The 16,611-nt window shown below is 35.7% G+C and overlaps 1 protein-coding gene across 1 annotated transcript in view; it reads left to right on the forward strand.

The window, feature by feature from the left end:
• Positions 1-16,611, forward strand: part of FANCC (FA complementation group C) — an 86,279-nt gene that overhangs the window by 9,113 nt on the left and 60,555 nt on the right. The window contains exons 2-4 of the mRNA XM_009638412.2: positions 7,661-7,834; positions 9,378-9,462; positions 15,027-15,121. Coding sequence (XP_009636707.1) covers positions 7,670-7,834; positions 9,378-9,462; positions 15,027-15,121 — 345 coding nt within the window. The 5' untranslated portion in view covers positions 7,661-7,669. The remainder of the gene's footprint in view (positions 1-7,660; positions 7,835-9,377; positions 9,463-15,026; positions 15,122-16,611) is intronic.

The following is a 16,611-nucleotide window of genomic DNA, read 5'->3' on the forward strand; positions in this document are numbered from 1 at the left end:
ATCCAAAAATATTTTAACATTCATCTTCATTAGAGCTATCCCAAAAAACCTGTTATCTCTCAAGCACTAGCAGAGATTGCCACATTACAGTGACCTGTGTGTTACTAAAACAATCCTGGAAGTTTTGCTATTTAGATTGTGCAAGACAAAATATGTAAGTTTTTGCTTTACTGAGAAAATACATTGAAAGGAGATGTGCTTCACCCCCCAATTTCTGGAAGATTATGAAGGTGTGTACTTGTTTGTGCTCCCATTCAGCGCACTCAGTGCATCGTTTCTAGCTTCTGCTTTTATTTTGTCATATTGTTACCTTTCTGTGGCAGATCTCTGTGTACTGATGAGAGGTAAGCCATTCAGATATGGAGGAACAAATAAGCAGTTAAAGGGTAAGCTAGAAGCCCCTGTTTCTTTCAAGTCTGACTTTCATTTTGGAAGGCCACGTTGATATGTTTAATATCGGCGTGCACCAGTCAAATCTGGGATTTGCTTTATTGCCTTGGAACAAATTTCCATTTTGTACATGCATCTGATTCCCTGCCTAGTGGCATGGACACTTTATATGGACCTTGCTGGATTTTGATCTGGCTAGTCCTGACATTGAAATTCTTTTGAGTTAGGACATCGTATGGTTTGGTACTTTCCTGAATTGTGTGGAGCCTTCTGCCAGAGATCATATTTTACCTTATTGTCTGTTTTCTCCTCTTAAATTTAACTACTTAAAAAAAAAAAATACTTGTGGTGTTGGAGTCTGAATAACTTAGTTGGTGTGTTTCTTGCAGGAGTGATTTCCAGTGGCTTGTGATCAGACTTTGTTTTCAATTTGTGCCTAAAAACATAGTAATCCGTTCTGTGGGCTGGTAATTGCATCTTTTGTATATGGAAGTGATAATTAATTGCCTTGTTGTCCTGTTAAGATTCATTATGGAAATTAATTTTTGTGTGGTTACTGTTATCAGGGAAAGCTAATAAACAGTATTTTTTTGCTCATGAAGCTTATAGCCTGATGAATGGAAAGGAGAAGGCTTTATTATGGTCATATAGTCCTTTTGGGGTGAGAGGCAGATGTAATGTCTTCAGAGTGTTCTAGAAAGGGAGGTTTTGCATGAATCCCAGGAATGCATGCTTCCTCAGGGCATTGAGTCTTCTCCAATCCTGCAGGGCCACAGAATGCAACTGGAAACATCATTTTGCTGTTTGCAATGTTACTCAGATTAAATGTGTGCAAGAGGTTTAATACCTGTGCTGTCCATGAAAGTAGCCCTGTTAGTGCCCACAGTCCCTTAAAGATGACAGTTGGGCTCCTTTGCCAGTAAGACCTGATAATGAAATTCAGAAGGCAGGTCTGACAACCGTTAAAATACTAATTATTGGAGTAAATGGAGGGAACAACTACAGGGGAGCAAAATAGAGGAGTTAATTACTAGGAGAATTGTTAATCTAGATGTTGAATGATAATGCCACCCATCTGCTTGACAGCTATTTAGTTTACCAGATTTTGCACACTGCTTAGCCAATGTTGATTCGTTTCTTTTGGAAAAACTCTGTTCCTTGCTTTTATTTACAGAGGAAGATGTATTTGCATGCAACTTGTTTTCATTTGGAAAGTCTGCATATAGACAGGCGGTTTCCTTAATAGTGGTTTGTTCTTGCTGTAAAATATCTGTGGATGTAGGCACAAAGAGGAATAGGCAAACATGCTCTTACCTGAAAAGTTATTAAATAAAAAATGAACACCAATCAACACTGGCTGTAAGCACACTGTCCAGAATCAAGGTGGAAATTGTTCTCTAGCTTATTCTTGACTGCTGGAATGCCAGTGAGGGTAGGTTAGACTTAATACCAACCTGTAAACCAGCCTATGAACCTAATTTCTCAACAAGGGACACTGAAAAATTAGATGACAGAATAAATAATATATATTTCTAATTTTGACATAGTTTTTACTACTCTTGGGCCTTTCTGAAGTTTCTAAACAATTATTCACTTTTTTCATAATAAACTTTTTCTGAATTTATTTTTGGTGGGGTAGCAATAGGTTTTCTTTAAAGTAGGAAATAAATCATGTTTGATCTTGCTGCCTAACTAAGTATGTATTCAATTTTCTTTTTGGTTTTGTCAAGTAAAAGGGGAGTTGTCAAGGTGAAGATGGAAAATATACCTGTGGGAACAAGGTGAAAGAACCTAATGGACATTTTATGTAGAAAAATAATAAATGAGAAAATAGCATCTATGCTCTGGATAATTGCTACTTTTTTTTTCTTTTGGCATAACCTCAAAATATCCATTAAATTGTAAATTTGTGACATGATTATCATCATATTTGAAACATGGAAACAGTCAGTTAATGGTCTTCTGCTCTATTAGTGCATCAACCATGCTGTATCATAATCGAGTTAAGGGTGATTAACTAAGGAGTCAAAATTATGGTGTCTTTAATTATGTAATATACTGAAGTACTTACCTAATATCTAATCTCCTAATTCCTAGTGTTAGTCTCCTAATATCTATTAGAGTGATAAACATGCACAAAAGGACTGTTTACTGCTTTTGTAAGTGTTAATAACCCTAAAAATAATTTGGAATTTGGAATGTATGTCTGTGTTCTGTTACGTCAGTTGTGAGCTGTTCTGCTTGCAGCCTCCGGACCCTGATGTCATACAAGTGTTTTAACTGTTTTCTTGTTTTGTTTTTTTCCTCACAAGCTGAGGTTGCTGATGGGCAAGATTTGAGAGAGGAAATGGAGTAATGGAAAGTGAAGTGTTCATTTGAAGCGTGGAGCTACTTATCACTGGTTCAAGGAAAAGTGCACAAATGAGAGCTTTGCACCCTGAATGCAAGTTTTTGTCACATTTATTTGGAATGCTGTGACATAAGGCAATATTGTACCTTAATGGTATCTTGAAGATCCTTCTACTTGAAATGCTTTTATTTATTTAAAAATAATAGGTGAATTTACAAGATCAAAGGCAAACTAAGTAATAAAAGTTTAGTAGTAATTTTTGGCAATCTATTAAAGCCAGATTTGGGGACACTGAAAGCTATGAAAGTTCGTTACTGAGTTTTCTGTGATTGATGGAAGTTCTTTCTGAGGAGCTGTAACATTTTAGCAACCACATATTCCCTTTTTACTGTAGCTGAGCTCTGACTTTCAGAACTTGTAATAATAAAGAAGTTACTTTGCTTTTGCTTGATTTTTCTTTTTATGGTTTTACTTAAAAAGATGATATTTCTACAGTTCTAGAGAAAAAAAATACCTTCGTTCTTTTACTACCTTACATGCTGAATGCATAAATATTTCATTTTCAGACTATAGATAAGGAGATGATTGTGTGAAATTTTCTGAAGACTTTGTTGGTGTCTCCTCTATCCTTGCAAACAGTTCACTGTGTATCGCAGATGAATAGCACTCGGGTATGTCTTATGTGGGAGGCCGTGGCAGTGTGGTGCTTGCATGTGTGCATGCGTCCTGGAGGATGCTGCAGTACCTCCGTTACGCGGAGTGCCCTGGTGTTTACTGTAGGGCTTTGCCTCAAGATCTGGTAGCAAAAGTTACTGACTAAAGTGTTACATTTCAGACACTAATCCAGATAGCTCACTTGACAGAATAAAGCTAATCCATTCCTTGTTAGAAATGCCGCCTTCAGCTTCTGAAAGATGTAACAAGTACCCTCACGCCTGAGCTCCATGGGGTTCCCTGCGCTTGAAAATACAAGCCCAGGAGGGTTTGACGGAGGTGTTCTGAGAGGGGACAACTAAAGACTCCTTCTTTCCCCTTCTTTCTAGAAGTAAAGGTTATTTTAAGGCGATTCACAGTAAATGCGGCTACTGAATTTCTCATATTGTGGAGTAAATAGTTATAAATAGGAAGCAGTTTTTGATTCTTGGCAGCTGAAATAAAAGGAGTCCCAACTAACTGAAGGGGGGTGGTAATGAACCTGAAAGAGACTTTAGGAATATACTTGACTGTATGACAAGTCAAATTATTAATCAAGCCTTTGTTATCTGTAATTTCTGTAGGTCTTTTAATAAAAAGGAGTTCTGTGTCTTACTGGGATTTGAATGTTTCAGTTACATTTAATTAACTACTAGTTTTATATTTCTCTTGTTAATAAACTATATATCCTATGCCAGTTTTTGAAAATAAATCTGTGTGTCAGGTTTGGTATGTTACATTTTCTTTTTAATTGTGTTAGTTATACATTCAATAATTTTACTGTATGCTTTCCAGTAATATTGAGATGAAGACAAGAGTAAGCTGTATTAATAAAATTGCTCTTTTCAGGACTAGATGCTCTAGTTAAAATAAACAATCAATAAAATAACTTTCATCAGAGGCTTCTAAAGAAAGCAAACACGTAAGTACAGCTTAAAAATCATGCTACTGCAAACAGAACAGGTGCTTGAGATATTTTTTTGTGGTTTTTTTTTTTTAGTGTGGCATAAGAAGTTGTGATACATCAAAATATTAGTGCATATTAAATTAAGCATGTTCTTGATCAAAGGTGAATTGAAGCACATATTAAATGCTAAACAAGGGCCAATGGCCTGTGTGAACAATTCAGCAGTTCTTGGAAATGTCCCTTTAATATACTCTTCTGTAGATCTCAGGATAAGTTTTATAAGAATGCGAATTGATTGTATCCCCAAACAGATAATAGCAATATTTTTAGCACTTACAGATTTTTTTTGTCATAATTTTTGAAAATCTACATTCAGTTCCTAGTAGTTGCTGTGAGGGATTCTGCTACCATTGAATTGGCAAGAGTTGTTCCTGTGTAAAGCTTTACAGAGGTTCTCAACCTTCCCTCCTCCCCCCCAAAAGAGTGCATGCAAAAATTGTTATTCATGTCACTCTTAATGGTTTATTTCCCATTTTTTTCAGTGTGTATACCACAGTTTATTACAGATACACACTGTGGATTACCTTAGACATATTGATCACTTGCTCCTTATTTCCGATATTATAGTATTTTGAGCAGTTTTAGAAAATTAATTGCACAGAAAAATATATTTAATAGTCCCTTAATCCACTTCAGAGATGGGACAGAAACCAGACTCCTCCATCTTTGCTTGTAAACGTGTCCATGAATGATCATTAAACTGCAACTAATATTTCTGAACTCTCTTTTAGGAGTGGTGTGAGATACAGAAAATTATAGGAAAGGAGCAAATTGAGGACTGATCCTTTTGAAGATAGGCTCTGAAGTTTAGAATGTATAGTTGGGGGTTTTGGTACAAGTCCTTATGCTTTCATACAACAAGACAACTGTGGTAAATATACTGCATTTCTGGTGGGCATTTTGAATAGCACTGAACACAGAACTGCTTTGTTTTCTTGGTGCAGGAAAGAGGTTTATTTATGCAACTCGTACAACTCTGTTGATGGGACAGTCACTTTGCTCATATCCAAGGTATCCAGGATAGGTATATTAAGGAAATTAGCTATCAGAAACTGTAAAAAATGCGTACTTGCATTTACAAGCATATAGAACAGACTTTTAAGATTTTCTTTCTCTTGTGATTTGTGCTGACGTTCTCCTTTTTGACTTTTTTTTGGTTGTAGCTAAACAAGAATGTACATCTCAGTCTTTGACAGTTTTTTCTGTAAGGTGATGACTCTTGACCAGCTAGGGAGATCCTAAGGAGTCTCTCTGGACCAGCAATCCAGTTTATTTAGCTGTAATTAAGAAGGGAGATAAAAACACCCTTTTTATTGTGGAGCTGGGATTTCAGACTTCTGGAAAATGACGATCCTTACCCTGTGGTGGCTGTGCCATTCTGCATACTGGAATAGTAGTTACAGGTACCGAGTATACGAGACAAGACTGCTTGATTTGCTTACCTCGAATCCTCTGTTATTATGTAGTCAACTCATGTGACTGGCCCCAAAATGCTGGAGTGTCTATGTTTTGGGCTTTTTTTTTCCCCTTCCACTTTTTTTCCCCTTTTCTTAAACTTTCAGGAGCCATTTTGTTAGGGGACTTATTTTTCAGTCATTTGGGAGGATTAATCTTACCTGGGAATGTCAAACAGGCTCATTAATTCACACAAATCTGTAAATTCAGTTTATAGCTTTAATTTGTTCTTAAAGTCCTTGTTATGTCCCTGTGATGATAACGGTGTTTGATGGCTAATTGCTCCTGGGTGCTTGCCTTCCGTCACTTCTGAGTGAATGAAGTCTCGTAGCCTGTTTTTTGATACTCGCAGAAGATCAGTAAGATGTTGGCACTGCACAGGTCCATTAAGAGTTCTGTTGACAGCAACAGTTGCAGGTAGAAATAGCACGGTAATAAAGAACACAAAAGCATTGGCTTTACTTGCATTACTTGGAACATGTTTAGGGCAAATATGCCTTGAACTCTGGCAAGCCAGCAGCTTTACCTTACTTTTTTTTGCTGGACAGGATCCAAAGTCAACTAATAGTTGTGATTCACTATGGGGTATTTATTTATTTATTACTCATAGAAATTAAACAAGTTTATTAATGATCTTCAGATTTTTATCTGGCTCAGATCGGCATGCTATATAAGTGATGTGATTGTAAGGGTTAGCTTTATAAAGCAAGCTTGATTTGCAGGGCTTCTGCTCAGGTTAAGGTTTATTTTTTTGATCTTTGGCTTGCAAAGATAAATATTCACTGATTTCTGTTGCTTCTGTGAGCGTCTGAATTTGCCTCCAAGTGGGCAACAGTTCATTTCTGAAAACTGCCACCACATTTGTGTTAATTGGCAGTTGTCTTTGCAGTCTTGACAGGAAGAACAATGATTGAATGGCTGCAAGAGCTCGTTTGCTCTTTCAGCCTATGAGGTATTTCTTTCAGAGAGATTTAAAGGTTGGTGTAGTGCCTGCTGTGCTATTCTCTGTCCTTCTGCCAATGAAAAATATAACAGCAAAGCAGAAAAAAATGTGGGGCTTTTTTTGTGTCTTTTACAGGGGGAGTTTGGTTAGATTTTAACATTCTGGCTTTTTATCTCTCAAAGACCCAGTTTTTACAGCGAAGTGTGCCATTGGATATAGATTATACATGGTAGAGCTTTTATTCAGAACTGACTTGTATGTAACACTGGATGTGGTCATATTCTTTTCCCTCTCCTTTGTAAAATAATACAAAGAAAAACAGAGCTGAAATACTAAATTTATTAGTTTCCTTTAAGGAGAATACCCTCATGCACTTAAAACTAATGATCAATTACAAATGTAGTACTTAAAACAAGCAAAGGCCCCCTAACCTCTTTTGTTTTGATTGAGCCTTATTTTAATGCTTTCATTCATCTTGAAATGGGCATTTTCAATTTTTCGTCATGCAAGGCATTCTAAATAAATGCACACACATTATTCTAATATTCTTTGAGTGAAATATTGGTGATGACAAATTCAGATAATAAAAGCCCAAGACACAGATGTGTGGTACATTCTAAGGTAATTTACTGATTACTGTGCCCCCTTTGCTGCTTTGTCACAAAGGTGTTATTATTTTACCCTCTAACTACTACAAAGAACAGCGGCACCCTTATGAGACATAAATACAAAGACACCCCCCACACCCCCCTTTACATGTGAACACAAAAAAAGTTAGAAGACATCCTTCTTCCCATTTTCATTCTTGGTTTGAAGCCAGTGTTTAGTGATGCCTGATGCGGAGCTACAGTCTTTTTTTCAGGATTGTGGAATGGCCCAGGACACTACAGTGCCCAAACTGAACTTTCAATATTGGTTGGATAAAGCTATTCGATGGGGTCAAGCCACCACGCTGGAATCCCAGAAGGATGTGTGCCTTCACTTGCCCCAGCTCCAGGAGTTTCTACATCAGATTTATGAAACTTTAAAACATATGGTAAGTGACTTCAAAAGGAAGAGTGACCTGTTTTGAAGACAGTTTTGGAACCAATCTGCACATTGTTTTGACATGACCAGAAGCTAGCAGTGGCAAAGAGGTTTGTGTTATTGACCTAATGTATTGCTGGATCAGAGAAGCAAATTGGGGAAACAGTCACAGGTAATGCAAACAGGAGCGTGCTTCCTGTTTCCCTGATTTATTGTGAAAGGAGCTTTTTCTTCTTGATTGGTTGTTGTCACGTGAGATTTCCCAGCCAATGAATTAGCCTCTTTAAAAAGCTCTTTACAATAAACAAAAATTTGATTCTGGTTGTCAGGTCATAAATTGGATTATTTAAAGGCCTTAACGTGCAAAACTAACTGATCCTTTAAATCTTAGAGAGTCTGTTGACACGTTAACCCCAGTGTTGTGGCACATGTAGTGAATTCTAGCAGCATGGCCAGATCGTTGGCATATGCTGCTGGCTGTTCTGTTTGGTAATTTAATTCTTGTCTGCACTCACTAGAGTGCTTTTTTAAAAACTAAGTTTAATTGTTTATGTGTTTAGTTGTGTATATGTTTTTCTGAGCATGGCTTTTTCAGTATATGTATTCAGTATAATTAGGTCTAGAAATATTTAATTATGGCACAAGGCTGACTACTTTTTAAATCTGCTTCCTAACTGAAGACTACTTTTCCTGAACTGAGTTTAACTTCTAACTAAAAGATTTTGGGGTGAGTCTTTTTCTTAAGATGGGGGGGAAAAGTCTATTTTTAATGTTGCTACTTCAAATAATCTGAGGCTTGGCCTGAAGTGGACCTTGTGAATATGGCCCCAGAAAGTCTAGAGCTAGCCCAAACATGACACAAATGTAAGGAATTTATTGCAGCAGCAGGAGATGGTTATCGTTCCTGCTACTTGCATGTTATCTCAGCACAGCACCATTTATAAAAACCTTCATTTATTAGATAGTAAAGCTACAAAAATGGAAAAATAAGACTGATTACACAGGATTGTATATAAACTACGTCGTCCACTACTTTTATGGTGAAGCTGCTTTCTATTTGGTTAAAAGTTAAATTGCAGGTTTTTTACTGGCTAGTCATTATGTAAGTTAATTTAAAGAAAGCAAGTGAAAGTAATAGAAAGATAATTAGTTTTATGCCATAGTAGGTATTAATTTCTTCAGAAACTTGAGAGACAGTATATTAAAGCAACAAGGATCAGCAAAAATATAGTTCAATTGTTCTTCTATTACCATGAAATCTTGGATACTAATGCTGTTTTCTGATTACTGGATGTGAGGCAAATTAACAAATTAAGTATTACGTGAGGAAATTAATTACTTAAGCTTTAACTTATTTGAATTATGACATTATAGCAAATTTCAGGAAGTTCTGCTTTTATTACATACTTGCAGGTGTTTTGCTTCCAGAACATTTCACAGCAAAACCATTGGCACTGTAATTTACAACAATCTGTATCATTAACAGTTCTCCTAACCTACTTTTGATGTGCAGTATATTTATTATCTTTTTGTTTGTTTTTATGTTTTAACAGGATTCGATTGTAGCAATCCAGCAGTTCCCTTTAATTGGCCAGCTTCTAGGAAGGCTTTGTTGGAATCCTTTTGTTATAGGATATGGTAAGAATGTGTAATATTTCTGCAGCAGTTCCATAAACGTCATTCTATAGGAATTAGGAAAATACAACTTGTTATATACTTTGATTTTTTCCATAAAAACACAGCATTCTTTTGTCCTTAAGTAAATTCTGAGATGAAAAGGTTAGCCAAGTGATTTAAAATATGTGACACTGAAAAATCTTAAGTTTACTTTTAGAGCTAATTAATTTCATGGATTACTTACAGAGTCTTGATTTGGGAGCAGTAGGTTTTAAACACACTGAGTGTTTATGTGTGTCATGGTTTCCATTTTTCTTATTTTCTTGTTGTATTAATTACATTTTTGTTAGGTTCTCAAAAGGTACACAATTTAGTGTTTCAGATTTCTTTCAATAGAATTTTATCCCAGATGTACATCAGAATATTCTATTATATATGCTAATATAAGACAATTAATTTTTCTGATACTTGGGGGTTTTTTTTGTTAGTGTAAAGCTCTACTAAATTATTATGTTTGTTTTATTGAATTTCTCCTGGATATGTGTTTTCCCCATCTTGCAAACTAGTGAAGACGCACATAGAATCAAAAGCAAAACAGTGAAGTGATGACAAAGGAAAAAAGTATATGAAAAAACAAAAGGCTCTTACTAGTAGTGTGTATGTGTGTAGATGAGAATAAAGAACAGAAACTGGGGACAGTAAAACTGTTGGGAAGGAGGAGACACTACTTGTGCTACCTCACCCAGCAGTTCCAGTACATTTTTCAGGAACTGAGATGTTGATATGTTGATAAAAGACTTGGGATCTACTTTTAAGCAGAAAACTAATTCTGAGCTTCTCTGTGAGCCCCTTACAATCTTTTGCCAGTCCTCTGCTACTACAACAACAACAAAAGAAAGTCACATTTTGTCTATTCTGCTTTATGCTTTCTCTTGGGGAAATGCAGGAAAGGACAATTTTTGTGTTCATCCAGAAGGGCTTATTAAACATAAGGCGAAAGTGATGACATGTCTCCTGGTTTGGCTTTATCTTTTTGTAGTCAACTCCAAGCACAAGCAAAATGAACTTGTCTGCAAAGCATATGGTAGATGTGGTATGTCAGCTCTGAAAGAAAAATTCATGAAGGAACCATAGATTTAAGCAGAGATCACTTTCGCAGAGCAGCAAATGTGTGCTTTTGTGGCATCTTTTGAGAAAAGCCTTTTCATAATTTATAGACTTATTTTTACAGTGGAGAGGTTCCCTTTTTAATCGTAGTTCCAGTTTTTGAGAATGTTGATAACTGTTGAAGTTTACAACTACACACATGCTTTTCTTCTAAGTTTTTTGTTGGAATATACAAGTCCTCAGACCATCAGTTGTTCTGAGCTGACAATATATTGTGGTATAGAAAGTAGCTTCATCTATATTTTTTCATCAGAGTTGAAAGCTCTCTGTTTCTGCTTCTGCCTCCTTTTCACAACAATCCCAGCGATACATTCTTGGTTTTCTTTACTTCTTTCCTTTTCTTTGGGATCCCTCAGCATTTTCTAAAGCAAGAAAAGCGCTCTTTCTGCAAGTTGATCATTACCTCTCAAGATTGCAAGAGAACGGAATTTTACAGCAGGGTTCTGGTTTTTTTGTCTCAAAGTTGCAAGCAAGCCAATTCAGAAAACTTCACTTGCTCAAAATGGATTTCTTCACTTTAATGCTTAAGATGAGTCAAGGAGATTTTCTGACATCAACAGACCTGAAGATGTCTGTGTATACATTCCCACTATTTCCTCTTTTTAGAGCCACCTGAGCACTCTTTGGACTGCTGGCATTTTAGATTCAGCAGATTTTCATTTTCTTTGGCACTAGTTCTGAAGATATTATTTAAGATAGTGCTGGCTATAGCAGATGCTGAGTCTCAGGTGGGTTTCATGTAATTTCTCATTTGGATAAATAGCTCATTCAGGCATATGTCTTAGACCAGGCCACCCTCGCAGTAGAAGGAACTAATTTTGTTCAATTCAGTCTTTCATACTAATAAATGGAGGAGGAAAAACATTATACTTCTGCATCATGTCCAAACCACAATACCTATCACCTTAGATGAATGTCTGTTGGTGCTGGAAGCTGACATGGCTGACCACTCAGTGCAGGAAGTGTGGTCTCCAAGGGAAAATAATCTCCTCGTAAACACTCCTGAGCAGGCGGTGACCAAGTTAGCCTTATTTAGAACGCTAATTTGAAGGAAGCACAAGCAAAGAAAATCTCATGGCTCTACTTGTGGTCCTAAACCACAAGGGATACATGAGGAATTCAGCCTTGGTAAGGAATTCTAATGTTTTTTCTGTGGGCTAGGGGATTATCTTCTCGGTAGGACCCTCCTGGTTTTAGTTTTGAGCCCAAATGTCTTGAATCCCGATCTAATACCATAAATGCTGGGGAATTTCTTCGTGGCACTGTATATGTGTGTGAGCGTGCATGCTTATGTATGCGTTCATTTCCACAGAACGTTCAGTTTTAGCTAATGAACATTTTCTCATATATTTCAATAAAACTTTACAACAAGCTCTAAAAAAGAATATTTTTGGCTGTGAGATTAGGGTTTTCTTATTAGTTCCTCACATCTGGCCCCATTCATGACTGAGTATTCATAAACTGACTGTATCACAGGAAGATTGAGACCACACTGTGTTATGAGAAAAGTGTTGCTTTTTTTTTTTTTTTTTTTTGATGTGAGATTGGCAGGGAAGAATGCAGTCTGATTAATCATAAAGGTTTGGAATTTTGTTTGTTTGTTTGTTTTTTGTTGTTGTTTTTTTATTTTTTATAAAACAGCTTCCAAGCTGTCTGAAATTTCCTACAGAAAATTTTCATTCCTTTAGTTGAAGTTACAACATTAACTTACTTAAGAAGTCCAGTAGATAGTTGGTGACCTTTTGGGGGATATAGCTTCCAACTTTGAGTTACTAATGTTGTTCCTCTGAATATATTAATTGGGTATTTATTTGGGTAGTGAGCATTCTTTCATGCCATAATAAAATCAGATGCCTTTGCGCGTATCCTGATCATGGTTTTCAGTGCATACCGTGATGGTATGTTTTCCGTGGGGATCACAGTTACTAGAAAAATGTGAGGAAAAAACCCACTAGTAAGTTTTCTGTGACTCTCTGTGTTTGGTCTCTTGGTGTGGCTATCTTTTGCAGCTGCTGGAATTATTTTAAGATCTGTACCCCCTTATTCTTAAACTTCCTATCTTTCATCCCCAGTTCCAAAGCAGTTGTGAAAAGAAAACAGTGAACCTGAGGGTGGGCCTCTAAGTGTCATTGGGTACTTCAGCAAGAGGACTTCATGGTGTCCCTTTTGCTACTTTTCACAGATCTATGGGAGAGGCTACTTTGGTTTTGTTTGTAATAAGTCCCGTATTTTTTGGGCACTGTGGGCATAGCTATGATGTCAATATAAGTTAGTTTCATTTAGGTTGAGGTTTGAATTTATCTAGCTAAATCTGTGTAAACTCATTATGCTGGCAAAGTGTTCCAGTATATCCTTTATCTAAGCTTTGTTTTCATCACTTTAGCTTTCATCATACTGATTTACATTTCTGACAGGCACCAATATATGTAATTTACTTTATAGTATGCAACAAGTCATCATGTGTAGCAAAAAGTCTTCTCACCCAGAAGTCTAATTAAAATGTTGTTTTTTCACCTTTTTATTTTTTTAGGTCAAAAGAAAACGGTAACACATAAAATGACTTAATGGCATACTATAGATATACAGTATAAATAGGATGAGTCAAAAGAAGGAACAGCTGAACTGTGTATACTTTGTTAGGCATAGGTGATTTGGACTTGATTTCCACCACCACCCCCATCTCTTTCTGTATAGTTTGACTTTTTTAAAAATACAATTTATATAATTGAAATTTATCACAAAAGCCAGACTTTATGAACAGACAATATTTTAGGAATAGTAATTAATAATGTTTAAAATACTAATTTTCTAAGAAGCAAATAGGTATCATCTAGTCATATAAAGAAATAAAACAGTATTTGTTTATTTTTCCTCCCATATAATTTCATATCAAAGTTTAGGTGAAATGTTTTTTGAAGGAGATAGAGTTGCCTCTTAGTGCTGATGTCTAAATGCTAGTTGGTTATAGCTACAATCAAAGTATAAGGATACTTGGAATTTCTGCTGAGCAGTATGCAAGATGTCTTTTTTAACTCCAATCTTAAATAACCTAGGAAAATATAAGCCTTGTAAAAATCTGTATTAAAAAAAAATAATCCCTGAACACACAATGGCAGAATACCCCAAACTGTACTCATTTAAATGTGTATGTTTGAGAAACCATTTCTGTGCAGAGATGTTAGTCAGTGGGAGGCCAGTAATGGCCTACAGGCATGTTGGACATTTATTGAGGAATACTGGTTTAAATCAATATTAACTTCTCTGATCACCTGGTGAAAATACAGGCATTGCTTAATGGAGCTTTTATTTTCTCTTTAGGCTTTGCCAAAAAAACACTTCTTAATAATACTGTCTATTACATCCTGGATAACAAATACACAGAAAACAAAAGAAATCATTTGTTGAGCTTGATAATCAAATTGTCTCCTAATATAATTTCTAAAACTCATGTGGTATTACTCATTTGTATTGTTTTTAACAAGAATAGTATCGCTTATTAGGTATATATTATATCAGAGCTGCAATACTACATTCAGTTTTCATAATTTTTGTTACAATCATGCAGTTTTATTCTGGGGTGAAATTCAGTGTAGAGACTCTTGATATCTGCCAGAGAAAATAAAAAAAAAAAGCCTATTGAAAACAAAGTTGTGGGAAATAGTCATGAGTTAAATGGGTCTTCAACTGCTTACTCCAAATAATCAGCTCCTTTGTAAGAATATCTGTGCATCTGAGCAGTGACAGTATTGCTCAGTATAGTAGGTTTTTAGAGAAGGCAACTAATTTCCAACAGTGGTTAAAATTAAGTAAAACCTGATCTGATCTTGAACAGAAAATCACAATAGGATTTTTTTCCATCAGCTGTCTGCAGAAATGTCATTTTCCTGAAGAATGGAGAATATTAACACATTCTTACAGAAAACTCAATGAATTACATTCTTGTTATGAATGGTTTCATACTTCATCAACTTAACATTTTCAGAAGTGAGCATTCTTCAGTTGTGCAAGCTTTGGATGCAATGTAATAACTATTTTACTACTGTCGGTGATTGTTTATTGTTAATTTTATTATTTAGATACTGAATTGAAAGTTCCTTCATGATAGCTTCAAGTATTATTTATGTAAATGAATCACTAGGTCATGCATGTTTCTTATGACTACGTAAATATTATTTAGATTTTGAACTCTTTGATACCTTTTAAGTTGCTATGATTACACAAGAACTACATATGAATAACATTAAACGGGTGGTGTGAATCTGGTAGAATAAAAGCCTTATGAGTTGAGACTGATATTTAGGGCTTTAGTTCTGTGGATGGATAGGGATTATTGTGTGTAATTCTGTCTGTGTTTTGCTTTTTGGATTTTTCTTTTTTTTTTTCTCTGAACGTATACTTACTTGCTTTTTTTCTTGCAGATGAAAGCCAGAAGACTCTGATGTGGTGCTTATGTTGTCTATACAGCAGTGAACCACAGAACCCTGTGGAATTGAAGGCAAACAGCTGGATAAGAGTAAGTGAATGAATCCTTCCCAGGACTGCTTCGAATTAAATTGATTATTTAAAGGTGCTACATCTATAACATAGAGACACTGTCATTTAAGAAGCTGCTCCAAACACAACTTGCATACATATTGTGTCAAAGTATATATCACTCTAATTATAAAACAGTCAGTTCTAATCTGTCATTTTAAATATTAAAAAGATGTGGCATTTTAAAGTGGGTAGTTTTGATGGCTTTTAACTTGATAGATTCACTAAGTCTAGTAACTGTGAATAGCAATAACCACAAATCAGAAGGGAAGCAAGTGTTATTAAAAAAAAAAAAAAAGAACCTTTCAATTAGGATTTAAAAAAAAACCTGGAAAGATGCCACAGTTTCTTCTGAAAACAGCTTATATTTGCTCTTTAATTTTATTCTTTTTTGCTTTTGTGTTATCTCCTGCCTATGAAGAATTTAATTGTATCCAAACTTTCTTCAAAGGCAGTCAGAGTGGGGAAGGGTAGTGCTTGTGTGTGGATTTATGTTTAGTGACTTAAAGAATAATGAATCCTTAACTTTAATCCCAAATTTAGGGTTTTGCATGGCACATCTGTTCATACTTTATATATTTCCACACTGAACTAACAAAGCACATCAGCATGTAAATAACTTGCAGCACATTGATGCTTAATGCTTTATGTTGCTGAAAAGCAATTTGAGGGTGCAGTGTTGTTGATTTTACGCCCTTGTGTTCTCCATGGATGCCTATCAAAATATGATTAAAAATATTAATGGAACTGTTAATATATTTTTTTTATATTTTGTAGTCCTCACAACTAGTGAGAATGTAGCAGCCTGATCATTATGTACATGGCTGCTAAAGCTGAAGGTACTTCCAGGCTTCTCTAAGCAGTTAATCTCTTTCTTACTAGTTGACTCTGTACGTGTCAGTTTATCTAGGTATGCATGTAATACTAGGATGTACAAATTATTATAAAATCGGTAATGATACTGCAGATGTTTATGTTGGTAAATAACTGTGTTTAACTATGTAGTATTGTTGATTTAGGTGCAGTAGTTCTCAGCAGTAAGTTCTCACAATCTTTCAGATGCCTTTGGGTGCCTGCATGTACCTATTTGGTGGGCTGTACCATTCACCATGGAATTTTTTAACAGCTTAATACTAATTGAAATCACCCGTATTTTCTTCCTGTCTTTCAAGAGGCTTTTCCTGAGGTTAGCATACTTGGAATTCACAGTGTGGCAATGCTTGAATACCAAAGTAAAGTGATGCAAAAAACCATTCTGCCATTTCTAATGTAGTCTTGCTGGTTGGATATATTCTTCATAATGACATAGAAGATGCACAATAGCATGTACTTACTTATCAAAGGAGAAAAAATTGTCATTTGCTATTAGCAGCAGCATGTGCATTAATGATGTTAAGTGGTGAGGGAGAGTTGTACCCAGACAATCTTCTACAGATTGCTTCCATTTCTGGGAGGGAAAAACCCAGTTGT

The sequence above is a fragment of the Egretta garzetta genome, unplaced genomic scaffold (assembly GCF_000687185.1).
Source record: "Egretta garzetta isolate BGI_Z169 unplaced genomic scaffold, ASM68718v1 scaffold310, whole genome shotgun sequence".
NCBI lineage: Eukaryota > Metazoa > Chordata > Aves > Pelecaniformes > Ardeidae > Egretta > Egretta garzetta.